Here is a 17,135-nt window from a genome sequence, read left to right as displayed (position 1 = left end):
TTATAATCTATCTCAGATAACTCTGAGATTATCTCAGATTAACATATTTATGATCAGTTTCTGCTCCTTTTATTTCTGTTTATTCTCACTCATGTTGGTGCGTTCTTGCTGGGTTATTTAGGAGACTTCTATAGTGTTAGGAGGAAGGTATGTTCCTCAAAAAGATTTGTATTAGCGTCTTCTCGGTGCCTATAGGCATTAGCCTCAGTTCCAATTTAAAGTCAATCATGGCTTCAGAATGATCAGACTATCCAGTAATGTGTATCTGAGGTGCAAATCAATGCAAGACACTTCATGATTACTACTTCTCAGAGACAATTTTCCACTTTTATCTGCTAATTCCTGAGAATGGTAGGGATGAGAGAGGGTTTGCTTTTAGTTCATCATATAATCCACATGTAATCCATACTATGGTAGAATCTGTAATTAAACATTTTGGTGGTCTACGGCTTTAATATATCTCATATTGCCTTGTTTAGGCAAATGTCTTTAAGGTCAAAGACTCTACTATGCTGTGCTCTGCCAACCTCTATGGGTTCCTGTGTTCACTTAGATTTTGATCTGTTGTTTTCTTACTGTCTAGCTAGCTATTTAAAGCTTTCAAGATTTATTTATTTTTTAATATAACATCAGGCAATTAGACTGACATTAGTTATTTTCAGTGAGATAGTCCAAATAATCTATCCCAATATATTTTCAGAAAAAGAACCTTTTAAAGATTTTTCATCTTTTTTTTATCTCCATCTATCTTATTCTTCCTATCTCCTCTATTTCCAGACAAATCATTTCTTATTGCTACTATAATAAGACTTTGGCTCAACTATACTGATGGATCAATTTTGGCCACAGACAAGAAATACATAAGAAATCTTTGTTCCCAAAAGTTTTGAGCTCAATACTAAAAGTTTAATATCACTGCCATTAACCAGTTGTGATAATAAATAAGCAAATTTACTTATCTGGGTTCTATTTTCCAGAAACCTGGGAGTTATGTCAGTCCTTCCCTTTACTTTCCACATAAAATCAACCAAGTCTTTTATGTTTTACCTGCTACATTTATGTCAAATCTTTCCCCTTAATTCCAAGCACAAGGGATACTACTTCTTTAGTTCAAGAACTCTTATAATCTCCTGAATTCTTATAGCCTTCTTACTGAAGGCACTGTGTCCTATCTTTAGACTCCCTCCCTCTAAAATTATTTTCCATATTGCTACTAAACTTAATTTTGAAGTGCATATCAATGATGTTTTCAAAGCTTCCAGAAATAAGTTCATATTCCTTCATGTAGCACACAGTGCCTTTCCTTTCTTTCCTTCTTTACTTCCTTGATCTCAATTTCTGCAAACATCACTTGTTCAAATCTTAATGGTTTCATGCATGTTGTGTCTTCTGCTTGAAGCACCTATTCCTTGTTTTTACATAATTAACCTTTTCTGCTGTTTTGTATCTCAAGACCCCTGTTTCACTCAGAAACTCTTCTAGGACTTCTCCTCTCTCAAATTTGGATGTCACATACACACAGACACATAGACAAACAGACACACACACACACACACACACACACACACGTATATATGAAAAAGGAGGCAGACTGGATTATAAACACTAAAAACACTCTAATTACTTATTTGTATTTGGGATTTTTGTATATTACATTATTATAATTTCACTGCACCAAAATAATATATTTTTGTTTTTTACTAGTAAGTAGATTCTTCATTTGAAGTCACACTATGAAATTAAATATAGCTTCAATTATATCAACAGCATATGGAAAGCTTGATTCTTTTAAAAAAATCTATTAGAATTCAATATTATCTGCATTGTACATTTGGTCATAATAACTTTATTATTCTGCTTCATAATCTACTTTTTTGGTAAACAGAAGGATACCTTTTATTGATTAATAGACAAGTAAACTTAAAGTTCATTTCAAATTTTTCATTTAACTTATCTTTTTAGTTAATAAATATATTTAAAAATAAAGAGAATAGACTGTTACAAAACAAAATTAAACTTGCCATCATCCTCCCAGCAGGTCTTTGCATTCCCTTCTCTTTCGCTTCTCCCTGGTAACACTGTCTGGTCTGTTGGCAGGTCATCTTCTGGCATACCACCTTCACAATCTGCTGCATCTGTAATACTTTCTTCTTCCACAATATGGAGCTTGTCTTCATCATCTGAATCTGAATTTGTTTCTACCACAGTATTATAATTTGTAACTGTAATACAAATAAGAAACAAATAGTCAAAACCAACTAGTGAAAAAATCAGTTTTTACACTTCACTAAAAATAAATTTTAAAAGTACTTACAAACAGATTCTGATTCAATAATATTTCTTCTAGTAGCTACACTTTTTGAATACTTACTATATGTAAAAGTGGTTTATAAATAGTAACTCATTTAATTCTTACAACAACCTTATAGCAACCTTACGAAATAGAGAACTCTCTACCATCTACATTTATATCCTTGTTTTATATAAGTAGAAACCAAGACATATGGAAGGTAAGTAACTTGTTCAATTAAGATCCAAGAAGTGGCAGGGCCAGGGTTTGAACTCTAGCATTCTGATTTCATAATTTGTGCTGTTGAACACTATCTTAAGCATGTTATCCTCTCTAATCACAATGAGCTTATTCTATATGATACTGCTCATGCACAACTAGGGCTTCAAATCTTTAAAGCATCATAACTTAAGAAAATATCGGGTCTAGTAATAACTAATGTCGTTTTTAAACATTCGTTTAAAATCTTGCTTGGCATTGACTTGTATTGACATAACCTTCAAACACGTGGTATCTACAGAACGTGTGAAGTGCAATTAACAAGTTTTGCTTGAAAAAGTTTGTGTTTGGTTTGGTCTTTGTTGCAGAACTAGGGCTAAGAAGATGGCGGATGAAGAGCATATTCGGCACTGCATGCTTTACGAGTTCCAATTAGGAAGAAAAGCAAGTGAGGCTGCAAAAAACATCTGTAGTGCTCTTGGTCAAGATGCAGTTAGCGCCAGAAAATGCCAGTGTTGGTTTGAGAAATTTCTCGAGGGAAATTTTTCGTTAGATGACAAGAGTGGTCGAGGCCGTGTGTCCAATTTTGATCAAGAAGCTCTTCAAGCTCTTTTGGTGCAAAATCCTCAAATTACCCAACAAGAGCTTGCGACAACTTTAAATTGTTCACAAAAAACAATTTCCAATCAATTGCGTGCACTTGGCAAAGTCCAAAAGTTTGGAAAATGGGTTCCTCATGAGTTGACTGACAACAACCGTAATCAAAGAGTCACAATTTGCAGTTCGCTCCTCTCTCGTCAAAACCGTTTGCCATTTTTAGAGCAAATTGTTACCGGAGATGAAGAATGGGTGCTGTATGTTAATTTGAAAAGGCGACCTCAATGGTTGGACAAAAATGAGGCTCCACAGCCCAAGCCAAAACTTGACTTGCATGCGAAAAAAGTGATGTTGTGTGTTTGGTGGAATTTTAAAGGAATTCTTCATTATGAACTTTTACCATCTAACCAAACCATTACAAGTGCAGTGTATAGTGCCCAATTGGAAAGGTTAGCCCAAGCTTTAAGAGAAAAAGAACCCGCGCTGATTAATCGGAAGGGTGTAATTCTTCACCACGATAACGCACGACCGCATACTGCAAGAATCACTGCTGAAAAACTGCGCCAGTTGGAATGGGAAGTTCTCCCTCAACCTGCATATTCTCCTGATATTGCCCCTTCCTATTACCATTTGTTTCGTTCTTTGCAAAACTTTCTTCTTGGAAAAAAATTTAATAATGAAGAATGCCTCAAAAATGCATTGACCGAATTTTTTGCATCAAAATCACAAGAATTTTACAACAGAGGGATTAAAATGCTTCCTGAGCGTTGGGCACAAGTAGTAGAAAACAACGGCAACTATATTGTTGATTAAATTTTGTTGTGTTGTTTAAATAAATTCGATTTTAAAAAGTATTAGAAAACGACATTAATTATTACTAGACCTAATACTTCAGCGCCTTTATTTACATAACAATCCATGATCAAATTTCACATAAGAAAAAGTACATTAAAGTTATTAAACCCATGCATTACTGGGGAGAAAGGGAGAAAAGGAGTTTTTCTTTGTTTAGATAACTAAGCGATGATTATTTCTAGTTCTTTCCGTTTCTTCCATTGATTTCCCAACCATTCTTGATAGAGGATAATAGCCTAAATGCTTAAATGATATATATATATCTCCCTTTCCATATAAATACACCACCCTAGGACATAAAAGAAGAAATTCAATAAAAAGAATAAATGTACATGTCGAGGTGAGTAAAAAGAACCAAAAATGTCCAAATCTCCTCTTATAGACCTTGAGAAGACCCTTCTGTCCAAAAGACCAGTGGAGTTATTTCCCTTTGCCTACTTGAAGAATTCTTCAATATCTTGGGTCATAAGAAAAATATAAAGTTTTGTGTCATTAATACTTTAGTGACAAAAGATTTTCCAGATCTTTCCCCAAGAGCACATCATTGTCTAATATTATTATACAAAGTAATATATGTTCATTGGAAAAAAGGTCAGATAATATATAACATGTAAAATTAGTAAAAGCCCAACTCCCCAATTTTTTCTTCAATTCGTCTCTTTAAAGATAATAATAACAAATTTCATCAATTAATTTATACACTAAGTAGTATGATACTGATCACTTTATATATCTTATTTAACTGCAAAATTTCAAGAGAGTAAAGATAAAAGAAAGTAGAAAAGGTTTTTTAAATATTTAAGCATAATTTACAATTCACAATATGAATTTCAATTTCAATAGAAAATGGTAACATTTTCAATACAGTCTTATGGTCACCAGATTGTGGTTAAGGACACATTGACTTTTTGGTGGCAGTTTTTGTTGGTATTATTTGCTAACAGTTAATGCCAGATATAACAGTATCCACACTGCATAAGGAAATTGTGAGGGGCTAATAATTTAAAAAAAAGTGTATTGCACAAAGTAAAGACTATACAAGTATTTGCTATAATCATCATGTCACTGAATTGAGAGAGAGAAGAGAGAGAAAGAGAGAGATAGAGAGAGAGAGAAACTAAGTAACCTGGCTGAGATTATATAGCTATTAAATTGTAGAGCTGGACTCAAAATCCTGGTCTGCCTGATTCCATAGTACATCTTTTTTTTTTTTAATTAAAAACTCTTTATTGTTGAATGTATTACATGTGTCCCTCCTTCCCCCCGCCCCCATTTACCCCTTCTAGCATGCCCCTGTCCACTGCCCTATTGTCTGTGTCCATGGGTTATGCATATATATGTGCATATAAGTTCTTTGGTTAATCTCTTCATACACTCTCACCTTCCCTCTGAGATTTGACAGTCTGTTCCATGCTTCTATGGCTCTGGATCTATTTTATTCATCAGTTTATTTTTTTCATCAGATTCCACATATGAGTGAGATCATGTGATACTTGTCTTTTCTCTGACTGGCTTATCTCACTTTACATAATATTCTCTAGGTCTCTCCATGCTGTCTCAAGAGTAAGAGAACCTTCCTTGCTTATTGCTCCATAGAATTCCATTGTGTGGAATGTACCACAGCTTTTTCTTCTGAGATACTTGGGCTGTTTCCAGATCTTAGATTTTGTAAATAATGATTCTATGAACATAGGAGTGCATATATTCTTTCTGATTGGTGTTTCAGGTTTCTTAGGATATACCCCCAGAAATGGGATTACTGGGACAAATAGCAGTTCCATATTTAATTTTTTTAGAAACTCCCTCCCTCCCTCCTTCCCTCCATCTCTCCTTCCCTCCCTCCCTCCCTCCCTCCCCTTTCCTCTCCATTCTCCTCCACCTCCCCTCCCCTCCCTTACCCTCCTCTTCCCTCCCCTCCCCTCTCCCTCCCTTCCTTCCTTCCTTCCTTCTTCCCTTCCCTTATTCCTTCTTTCTTTTGCATGTATCTATCCAATTTCCCTAACACCATTTATTGAAGAGGCTGTCCTGACTCCATTGTATGCTCTTGTGTTTTTTGTCAAATATTGAGCATAATGGCTTAGGTCAATTTCTGGGGTCTCTGTTCTGTTCCATTGATCTATATGCCTCTTCTTGTGCCAGTACCAGGCTATATTTATTACAGTGCCTTTCCAGTATAATTTGATATTGGGTGTTGTGATCCCTCCAACTTTGTTTTTCTTTCTCAAGATTGCTGCAGCTATTTCGGGCTTTTGGTTCCATATAAAATTTTTAAATATTTGTTATAGATCTGTGAAATATGCTGTTGGTATTTTAAAAGGGATTGCACTGAATCTACAAATTACTTTGGGTAGTGTGGACATTTTAATGATGCTAATTCTACCAATCAATGAACATGGTATATTCTTCCACTTGTTTATAACTTTCTATATATTGTTTTTCAATGTCCTGCAATTTTCTGAGTATAAGTCTATTACCTCCTTGGCTAACTTTATTCCTAAATATCTTATTTTTTGTTTGTTTGCTGCAATAGTAAAAAAGGTTTAGTTTTTCTTTCTGACAATCAATTATTTGTGTATAAAAATGCCATTGCCTTCTGGGTGTTGAATTTGTATTCTGCTACATTGACTTAATCCTTTATAAAATTTAATAGTGTTTCAGTGGAGTCTTTAGGATCTTCTATGTATAATATTATGTCCTTTGCAAATAACGAGTTTTACTTGCTCCTTTCAATTTCGATGACTTTTATTTTTCCTTCTTGTCTGATCGCTGTGGCTAGCACTTCCAGTATTATGTTGAATAAGAGTGGTGAGAGTGGGCATCTGTCTTGTACCAGTTCTTAGGGAAAATTGTTTTAATTTTTGCCATTACGATGTTGGCTGCAGGTTTATCATAAATGGCCTTTATCATGTTGAGGTATAATCCCTCTAGTCCCTCTTTGCTGAGAGGTTTTTTTAAAGGGGTGTTAAATTTTGTCAAATGCTTTTTTTTTTTTTTTTTGCATCTATTGATATGATCATGATTTTTGTCTTTTAATTTATGTGATACATCACATTTGTTGATTTGCAAGTATTGTACTAACCTTGAATCCATGGAATAAATCTCCCTTGGTCATGGTGTATGATCTTTTTAATATATTGCTGAATCTGACTTGCTAATATTTTGTGGAGCATTTGAGCATCTATGTTTATAAGGAATATTGGCCTGTAATTCTCTTTCTTTGTAATCTTTATCTGATTTTTCAATCTGGCCTATACAAAGAGGTAAGAAATGTTTCTGTCTCTTGAATTTTTGGGAATAGTTTGAGGAGGACAGGTATTACCTCTTCTTTGAATATTTGATAAAACTCCCTGGTGAAGCCATCCAGACTGGGGGTTTTATTTGCTGAGATTTTAAAATTATTATTATTTCTTCAATTTCATCAGTTGTTATTTGCATATTCAGGTTTTCTGATTCTGATTGAGTTTTGGAAGATTGTATTTTTCTAGGAATATGTCCATTTCATCCAGGTTGTTCAGATTGCTGGAATATAGCTATTCATCATATTTTTTAAATGATCCTTTGTATTTCTGTGGGTAGGTTGTTATTTCACCTCTTTTGTTTCTGATTTTATTAATTGGTTCTTCTCTCTTTGTTTCTTGATGAGTCTGGCTAAAGGATCATTAATCTTGTTTATCTTTTCAAAGAACCAGCTCTTGGTTTCATCCACTTAGCCAAACCGGTTCAGCTAGGATAGTATTCTTAAAGAACAAGCTAATTTATTAAAAAGAACAAAATAAAAAGCACAACTATTTGAAAAGAGAAAGGAAAATTATTATTTGCAAGTGATATGATGATGTTTCCTTGAGTTTTCCAGAAACATCTTCTAAAAGCTGGGGAGGGGAGGGGCCTTTTAGCCCCAGGTATCAATACAGAAACATTGCCACCCAGGGGTTGTATCAGAAATTGACTCCTGTGAATACAAGTAAAGGCAGGCTAAGAAACAAAGAGCTTCCAACTGCTTAAAAAAGGATTGTGGCTTATGAGGCAGAGGAGCTGTTGAGTGCAGGGAACTCCAATACTGGGCTGCCTACCTTATAGGAAAAAGACCTGCTAAACAGAACAGTAGAGAAAGTGAACAACCTTCACTACTTTACATTTTTATTTTTTATCTTTTACTTGAGAAACTATTTTTTTTCTTTCTCGCCAGATTTTACCTTTCTTATTATATTTTTATTTTAATTACTATTATGAAACATTTTCTTTTTTAAGTTTTATTTTATTTTTTTCTTATTTTATTTTGGGATTAGTGTTCTACATTCTATTTTTATTTTTCCTGTAGCATTATTTTACTCTATCTCAACTTTTCCTCTATATCAGCACTCTCTTCCTCATGTTCCCCTTTTGCCCTGTTACTCTTACCCCATTCCTACTCTAGTTTTTCTCTATCCTTTCTTTTTAATCTTACTCATATATCTAATTTCTTCTTCCCTGCTCCAAGCCCATACACACTTTTCTCTTCCCTATCCAGATTTTCTTTTAATTCCCTTTAGTTTAGTTTTTTCTTTTTTCAAAATATCATTTGCCTTTTTCTTTTTAAAAAAAATATATTTTATTGATTTTTTACAGAGAGGAAAGAGATAGGTAGAGAGTTTGAAACATCGATGAGAGAGAATCATCAATCAGCTGCCCCTTGCACACCCCGCACTGGGGATGTTCCTGCAACCAAGGTACATGCTCTTGACTAGGACTGAATTTGGGACCTCTCAGTCTGCAGGCTGACGCTCTATCCACTGAGCCAAACCGGCTTTGGCTTATTTGCCTTTTTCTTTCTGTCTTTCTTGTTAATGTTTTATTGTTGATTAGTTTGTTTTTTATTGCTTGTTTGTATTTGTTTTTGTTTTTTGTTATTTGTTTTTGTTGTTACTGGTATTTTTGTTTCTGTTATTCCTTTCCTTGCTTAATCTGTTCTTCTACTAATAGCTTAACTAATTACAATCACAAATTCAGGTCTAGCTACTCTCTATTCTCCTTTTCCAATAGTGAATGAATACATAGATAGATTAAAGAAGGGGAAAAGTGATATACATAAATTTTCATATATATCTTTACATATATATATTTGTACTTAGTTCTTTTTTTAACTTTTCTTCTTATATACTCATTTGCTTCCTACTTCCTCTATATTGCACTGTGGCTATTTCCCCATTCATTCAATTCCTTGACCTTTACTTTTTGGAAATAAGCTCTGCTTCCTCAGATTCATCTGGATGTTTGTTGTTTGAGGGTTTGTAGTTTATATATTCTGGATTAGTTGTTATTTGTAGTTTGCATTGGTCTCTGGGTGTTTTGTGTTTGCATTTTTCAAATTATCCGTTGTTTAATTGAAGCTTTCTCCCCATATAAATATATTTCCCCCCCTTCTTTTCTTCTTCTCTGCTCACTCTTAATTTTTTTTTCCTTTTCACAATATAATTTTTGCACTCTTTTCTATCCCCTAACTCTCTTTTTTCTGGTGGTAACATTTATTTGGGGTTATTAGTATTGTGAATATATTTGTGTTTGGTGCCCTGTGTGCTATGTCTTGTTGTGGTGTATATTGTCAATGCAGGAGAGAGAGGGCTATATAACCAGAAATCCAGAGAGGAGCAATCATGGGGAGGCAAAGAAACAACCCACATACAAAGAAAAGAAGGCATCACCAGGAAAGGAAGTAAATGAAATGGAGGCAAGCAAAATGTCAGAGAAAGAATTAAGAGAAAATGGTCATAGGTCACTGAAAAGGATGGAAGACAAATTCAATAATATGTGTAAGAACCAAGAGTAAATGACGAAGAACCAAGAAGAAATGAAAAATGACATCGCTACTGTAAAGAATTCAACAGTAGACTAGAAGCACCAACAGTAGACTAGAAGAAGCAGAGCACTGAATTAGTGAGCAAAAGGACAAGATAGGAAAAAATACCCAAGCAGAGCAGAATCTAGAAGAAAAACTTAAAAAAAAACAAAACAAAAAACATGAGGAGAGCCTAAGGGAATTTGGGACAACACAAAACAACATCCATATAATAGGGTCAATAAATGGAGAGGAAACTGAGCAAGAAATAGAAAACCTGTCTGAAGAACTAATGAGAGAAAACTTCCCTGATATAGGAAAGAAAAAACTCACAAAAGACCAAGAAGATCACAGAGTTCCAAACTAGATGAACCCCAAAAGATCAATATCAAGACACATTATAATTAAATGGGCAAACACCAATGACAAAGTAAGAATCTAAAAGGCTGCCAGAGAGAGACAGAAAGTTACCTAACAGAGAATCCACAATCAGAATAGTGACTGATTTATCAACAGAAACACATCAGGACAGAAGGGAACGGCATGAAATATACAAAGTCAGGCAAAGGAAGGGTCTGAATCCAAGAATGCTGTACCCAGCAAGGCTATCAATAGAAATTGAGGGTGAAATATGTAGCTTCACAGACAAAATAGGAAAAAGGGAGTTTATTACCACCAAACCAGTAATGCAAGAATTGTTAAAGGGTCTGCTGTAAAAAGAAGAAATAGGAAGGGAAGAAGGAACACAGGAATAAAGAATAAAAATGGTGACAGACAAGTACATATCAATAATAACTTTGAATGTAAATGGATTAAATGCCCCAATAAAATGACATAGGGTAGCTGAGTGGATAAGAAAAAAATGATCCACATATCTGCTATCTACAGGAAACCCACCTCAGAACAAAGGACTCACAGAGACTGATGGTAAAGGGATGAAAAAAGTTTTTTCAGGCAAATGGAAATGAAAAACAAACAAACCAAAAACAGCTGGGTAGCAATACATATATCTGACAAATTATACCTCAAAGCGAAGGCCAATAACAGGAGATAAGAAAGGCCACTTCATAATACTAAAGGGAGCAATTCAACAAGAAGTTATGACTCTGGTAAACATATATGCACCAATACAGGAGCACTCAAATACATAAAACAAAACAAAACAAAACAAAAAAACAACAAAACCCACTTCTGGAGTATATCAGGGGAGAGACTGGCAGCAATCAGTCATACTAAGGGACTTTAATACCCCATTATCACCACTGGACAAATCATCTAAACAAAAAATCAGCAAAAAAACAGCAATCCTAAATGACTCTTTAAACCAGATGGAATTAAGTGACATCTTCAGAACATTTCACCCCAAAGTCACAGAATATACATTCTTCTCAAGTGCACATGGGATTTCTCAAATATAGTCCACATATTGGGACACAGACAAATTCTCTGTAAATTCAAGAAGATAGAAATCATATCAAGTAAGCATCCTCTCAGATCACAATGGCAAAAAACTAGAAATCAACCACAATAAAAACAATTAAAAAAAACAAATACCTGGAGGCTAAATAGCATGCCATTAAACAATAATTGGGTTACCAAAGCAATAAAAAGCATCATGGGAACAAATGAGTATATTTAGAACATGGTCTCCAGAGCCACATGACCAGGCTCACCAAGAAGCAGAGAGAGATGACCCAAATAAACAAAATCAGAAATGAAGGGGGTGAAGTAACAACAGTTCCCACATAAATACAGATATTTCTGTGGGAATGGTTGTTATAAAATATTATAAAAAATACTATGAGTAACTCTATTTCAACAAAATGGGCAACTTAGATAAAATGGACATATTAGAAAAATACAATCTCCCATAACTTAATCAAGAAGAATCAAAAACCCAGGTCATGTGGCTCTGGAGACCATGTTCTAAATATACTGACTCTTCTAAGCAAGTGGAATATTAGAGCCAACAAATGAGTGAAACATACACAAAACCAAACCAAACCAAAAAAGAGGTTAACAATAAATTATTAAAGACTTAATTGAGAAGTACTTTAATATTTCTGAGCTCCTCAGAATCTAAGAAAATGAAATTTAAAATATCCTTATTATTCGTCTTTACATGAGAATGATAACGGAGGACATATATAACTATAAAACCTCAGTTCAGAGATTGTTTTATTTTCCTTGATTTAAAATTCTGGTGTCTCTGCATTGCATATACATTGCATTCCAAACTCCAATGCATGGCAAATACACGTCTCCAGACTGTGATTATTATGGCTTCAATTACCTTTTTATATACTAGAGGCTCGGTGTATGAATTCATGCCTAGGTGGGGTCCGTAGGCCTGGCCGGTGATCAAGGCCAATTTGGGCCATCTTGCCCTCTTGATTGGGGCCAGGCCAACTGGGGCCTTCCAGCAGGGGGGAGAAGCAGGGGAGGGATCATGGGAGGTTGGAGAGCTGGACAGGGGGAAGGACCACAGGGTTGGTCCTTGTGGTTGGCTGGCCACAGGGAGGAACCAGGGGAGGTTTACCAGCCATGGGAGATTGGCTGTAGGAGCGTGCTGACCACCAGGAGGAAGCTCCTGCATTGAGCATCTACCCCTGGTGGTCAGTGCGTGTCATAGTGACTGGTCAACCCATCATTCCAGTCATTCAGTCATAATGGTCACTTAGGCTTTTAATCAGCTTAACAATAACCCACAACCTTCAGACCAACTTAGGCTTTTATATATATAGATTCTGCTTAATATATTTTATTCCTTAGCATCACTGTACTTCCATGATCCTCTTTGCTCTTTATCCACTACTGCAAACATCTATGCATCTTTCAGAACTCATATCAATCAACAAATCCTTGGTTATACCTCTCAATCCCCATGCTACTACTCTATTTAAAATCATCAGATCCCCTCTCTGGACTATTTCAATATGCATATCATTGGTCCCTTGTTTCCTTTTGCACATAGCAACCAGAGTGATCTTTTCAAAACATAAAGTAGAATGTCACTCTCCTTGAAACATTTCAGTGGCTTTCCAATGTTCCATCATGGCCTACAAGTTTCTGCATGTTCAGGCCCTCACCTTCTCCACTATTTTTATACATTCTCACTAAATGGCCTTAATGTCTTTTTGTATGTGAAAAGCTTTACTCTAAGCTTTTGTACTTAACCTTCTCTCTGCCTGGAATGCTCTGTTCTAAGCTCCTTTCATGGCTCTTTCTTTTCCTCATATCTCTACCCCAAGGTCATACAAAAGCTGTTATTTTACAGTTCATGAGGTTGGAAGTTTAAAATGGGTCTCAATGTGCTAAAATAAACATATTGGCCTAGCTGTGTTCTTTCTGGAGGTTCTAGTAGAGCCTATTTTTTTTTTTTTTTTTTTTTTTTTTTGCATCTTCTAGCTCCAAGTGCAAGGGTGGGGAATGTCTGGCCCACAGGCCATATAAGGCCTATGAAATCATTTGGTCTGGCCAGGACTAGGCATTATGGATGAGTTAATTAAATGTTTGACCAAATATAGCAGGCTAATTTTTAAATTTATAATTTTTATGGCCAGTGAATGTTGTTATAAATATCCAAATGGCTCTTGGCAGAAAAACGGTTCCCCACCCCTGTTGGTGACTGACTGAATTTATTAGCACATGACCCCTTCCACCTTCAAAGCCAGCAATTTCTCACATCACATTACTCTGACACTGACCTCCTGCTTTTTCTTCCCACTTCCACTTTTAAGGACCCTTACATAGGACCCAACTGGATAATCCAATATAATCTCCCTATTTTAAGGTCAGCTGAATAGCAACCTGAATTTCTTCTGCTATTTTAATTCTCCTGTGTCATATAATATAAAATATTCACAGGTTTGAGGATTAAAACAAGGACATCTTTAGGAAGCCATTATTCTACCTGCCATACTTCCCACTAAAACCTTTTGGAACAGCATGGATAGATCTGGAGATTATTATGCTAAGTGAAAAAAAGCTAGTCAGAGAAAGACAGATATCATATGATCTCACTTATATGTAGAATCTAATGAACAACAACAACAAAAAACCTGACAAAATAGAAATAGAGACATGGATACATAGACAGACTGACAACTATCTGAGCAAGGACTGGATGAAAGAAACATGTATATGTTACACATAGATACAGAGAGCAGTGCGGTGATAGCTAGAGGGAAAAGGGGTTGGGGGAAAGGTGGAGGTGAGCAAATGGGGGGAAAATGTGGACAGAAAAAGACTTTGCTTAGGGAATTGGGCACACAATGCAATGTGCAGATGATGTTTTGTTGAGTTGTATACTTGAAACCCTGTATGGTTTTATGAACCAATGTCACTTCAATAAACTCAATAAAAATTAAAAAAAAAACTCTGTAAGGATAAAAACACTGTCTTGTTAACTACAGTAATCTAAATTTCAAGCATTATAAGGCCTATCAAAGGGATTTTAATATATTTGTTGAATTAATGAACAGATTAAAATACTACTGCTTTGGTAATGCTGTTCTTGACTTTTCTTGACTCTAACCTTTGTGCTTCTGTACCTCAGCAATAGTGTTCATTTCCCATGATGTTTTTATTATGTTTACATGCTTAATTATTACATCTTTAGTCAAGAATAAACTGTTCTAATAATATGTCAAGGAAGGATTAAGTGCTATGAAAAATGTTAAATCAATGAATTTTAACGTGAAAGAAACATTCTAAGGTTTCCAAAAGTTTATGTTAAAGATTTTGCAAATGCTTTTATGACTTCCTAATAAAGTGTGGAGTATTCTGAGAATGTGTCAATAAAATATTACTCTGATATAAAATGTATGTTAAATTAGTGGATTTTAAACCTGAAAAGAATCTAAAGATATGTCTCAGCCCCATATTTTAAACTTGAAACCCTAAGTAGCTAAGTAAATTATCTAGTAACCCCCAAAATTGTGAACCTGTACAAAATCCAGTGGACTTCCTATAAAAATCTACCTTCCAAGGACGCCATGGAGATTTAATTAATGCATTTAAAAGTATATAAGCAGAGAGCCTAGCATCAAGAAAAATGCTCTATAAATAGTGGGGATATAGGTGCTTTTATTAGCATTATTATCATAAATACTATATATATTTCCTGTTTCTCAAAAATAAAAATAAATTATGGCTAGTAGGTATATAATACCTGCTGAATCAATGAATGATTAAAAAGTAAAAGACAAGCATGGTTATACAATTTTTAGCATGCTAAATACTTTCCTACTTTTATTTTTATAGAAAAAGAAAGCCGGTAAAAGAGAAGAAATAAAGCAGAGCATGACTGTAAGACTGAACTTCATCATGAAGTCTTCCTCTACTTATTTAGCTAACAATTTCTCTCCTCCCTTATTTTCTATATCAGCAAGGTCAAAAGCATTTTTATATCATACTAAGGTATTATATTACATTATTTGTCTTTTTTCACTCTTTTGACATTTGTACTAATGTAAAGACAATGATGGATGAAACTATTGATGCCTTAGCACAATTCATGGCTATGGCATCTTTCACTGCTACTTATTTCCATATAAAATTGCAAGTTTTACTTAAAAATGCCCCCATAAAGTAGTAAAAATTACTTTATTAAATCTTGAACCTTTAGTACAACTTTTTAATATTCTGTGTGATGTAATGGAATGTTCACATAAAACACTTCCACTGCTATAGAAGCATGCAATTGTTTTGAGTTGCCAGTTGAACTAGCTGCTTTTTTCATATTACACCAATTTTATTTGAAATAACAACTAACTATGGTTTTTGAGACTTGAATATTTAGTAGACATTTAAAAAAATAAACAGAGTAAGCCTGTCAATTCAAGGGGAAAAACAGGCCAATTTGTTGCCAATAAAAAAAAAAAGTGAGCTTTCAGGTATTAATGAGAATATTTTTTTGGGAAAAAAAGTAACTGCCATCATGATTTTACAAGTTGCCAATTTTATTTTTTATTAATTTATTTTTATTTAATTTCTTTTAAATTCTTTATTTTTGAAAGTATTACATATGTCCCTTTTTCTGCCTTTGACCTCTCCCAGCTTGTACCCGCCCACAAGGCAAGACTTCATCTCCCTATTTTCTATGTACAGTTGTTATGCTTATATGCATACAAGTTCTTTGGTTGATCTCTACCTGCCCCAGCTATACACACCAATCCCACCTTCCCTGTGAGTTTTGATAGTCTCTTTGATGAATCTGTGTCAATGGATGTATTTTTGTTTATCAGTTATGTTATTATATTACACAAATTAATGAGATCATGTGATACTTATATTTCTCTGACTGCCTTATTTCATTTAGCATAATGCTCTCCAGGTCCATCCATGCTGTTGCAAATGGTAAGAGTTCTTTTTTTTATATATAGCTATATAGTATTCTCTTGTGTAGATGTACAATAATTTCTTAATCCATTTATCTGCTGATGGGCACTTATGCTATTTCCAAGTCTTGGCTATTGTAAATTGAGCTGCTATGAACATAGGGATATATATATATATATATATATATATATATATATATATATATATATATATATCTTTCTGATTAGTGTTTCTAACTTCTTGGGATATATTCTTAGAAGTGGGATTACTGGATCAAATGGAAGTTGCATTTTTAATTTTTTAAGGAGATTCCAAACTTTTCCACAGAGGCTGTACCACTCTGCATTCCCACCAGCATTGTATGAGGATTCCCTTTTCTCCACATCCTTGAAAACACTTGTCCTTTGTTGATTTATTGATGATACCATTCTGATACCATGTGAAGTGGTATCTCATTGTTGTTTTGATTTCCATCTCTTTGATAATTAGTAATTTTGAACATTTTTTCATATATATCTTGGCCTTCTATAGGTCCACTTTAGAAGTTTCTATGTAGGTCCTTTGTCAAGTTTTTGATTGGATTGTCTATCTTCCTTCTGTTAAATTGTATGAGTTCACCAATTTTGGAGATTAAACCCTTATCATATGTAACATTGACAAATATGTTCTCCCATGCAGTGGGTTTTCTTGTTATTTTGTTGATGATTTCTTTTGCTGTGCAGAAGCTTTGTATTTTGATGTAGTCCCATTTGTTTATTTCCTCCTTAATTACCATTGCTGTATCCATAAAGATATAGCTACAAGATATGTTTATGATATTTTGTGGCCTAAGGATTTATCTAAGAATTTTATAGTTTCCTGTCTTACATTTAAGTCTTTTATCCATTTTGAGTTGATTTTTTCTGTATGGTGTAAGTTGGTGGTCTACTTACATTTTTTTGCATGTATCTGTCAAATTATCTCTGCACCATTTATTGAAGAAACTATATTGACTCCATCTTATGCTCTTGCCTGCTGTGT

The 17,135-nt window shown here is 34.4% G+C and overlaps 1 protein-coding gene across 12 annotated transcripts in view; it reads right to left on the bottom strand.

The window, feature by feature from the left end:
* Positions 1-17,135, bottom strand: part of ZEB1 (zinc finger E-box binding homeobox 1) — a 225,142-nt gene that overhangs the window by 79,812 nt on the left and 128,195 nt on the right. For 10 of the 12 annotated variants that reach the window (XM_084875671.1, XM_084875669.1, XM_084875660.1 and 7 more), the window contains one exon: positions 2,022-2,222. The exons of the other annotated variants lie outside the window; for them this stretch is intronic. In XM_084875671.1, the coding sequence (XP_084731797.1) occupies positions 2,022-2,112 (91 nt within the window). In that variant the 5' untranslated portion in view covers positions 2,113-2,222. The remainder of the gene's footprint in view (positions 1-2,021; positions 2,223-17,135) is intronic. 12 annotated transcript variants of the gene reach the window in all.

Source organism: Pipistrellus hanaki (genome assembly GCF_964339955.1).
Source record: "Pipistrellus hanaki genome assembly, chromosome: 1".
In the NCBI taxonomy this organism is placed as follows: domain Eukaryota; kingdom Metazoa; phylum Chordata; class Mammalia; order Chiroptera; family Vespertilionidae; genus Pipistrellus; species Pipistrellus hanaki.
Note: the sequence above shows the minus strand (reverse complement) of the source record. Positions and strands in the feature narration are given on the sequence as shown.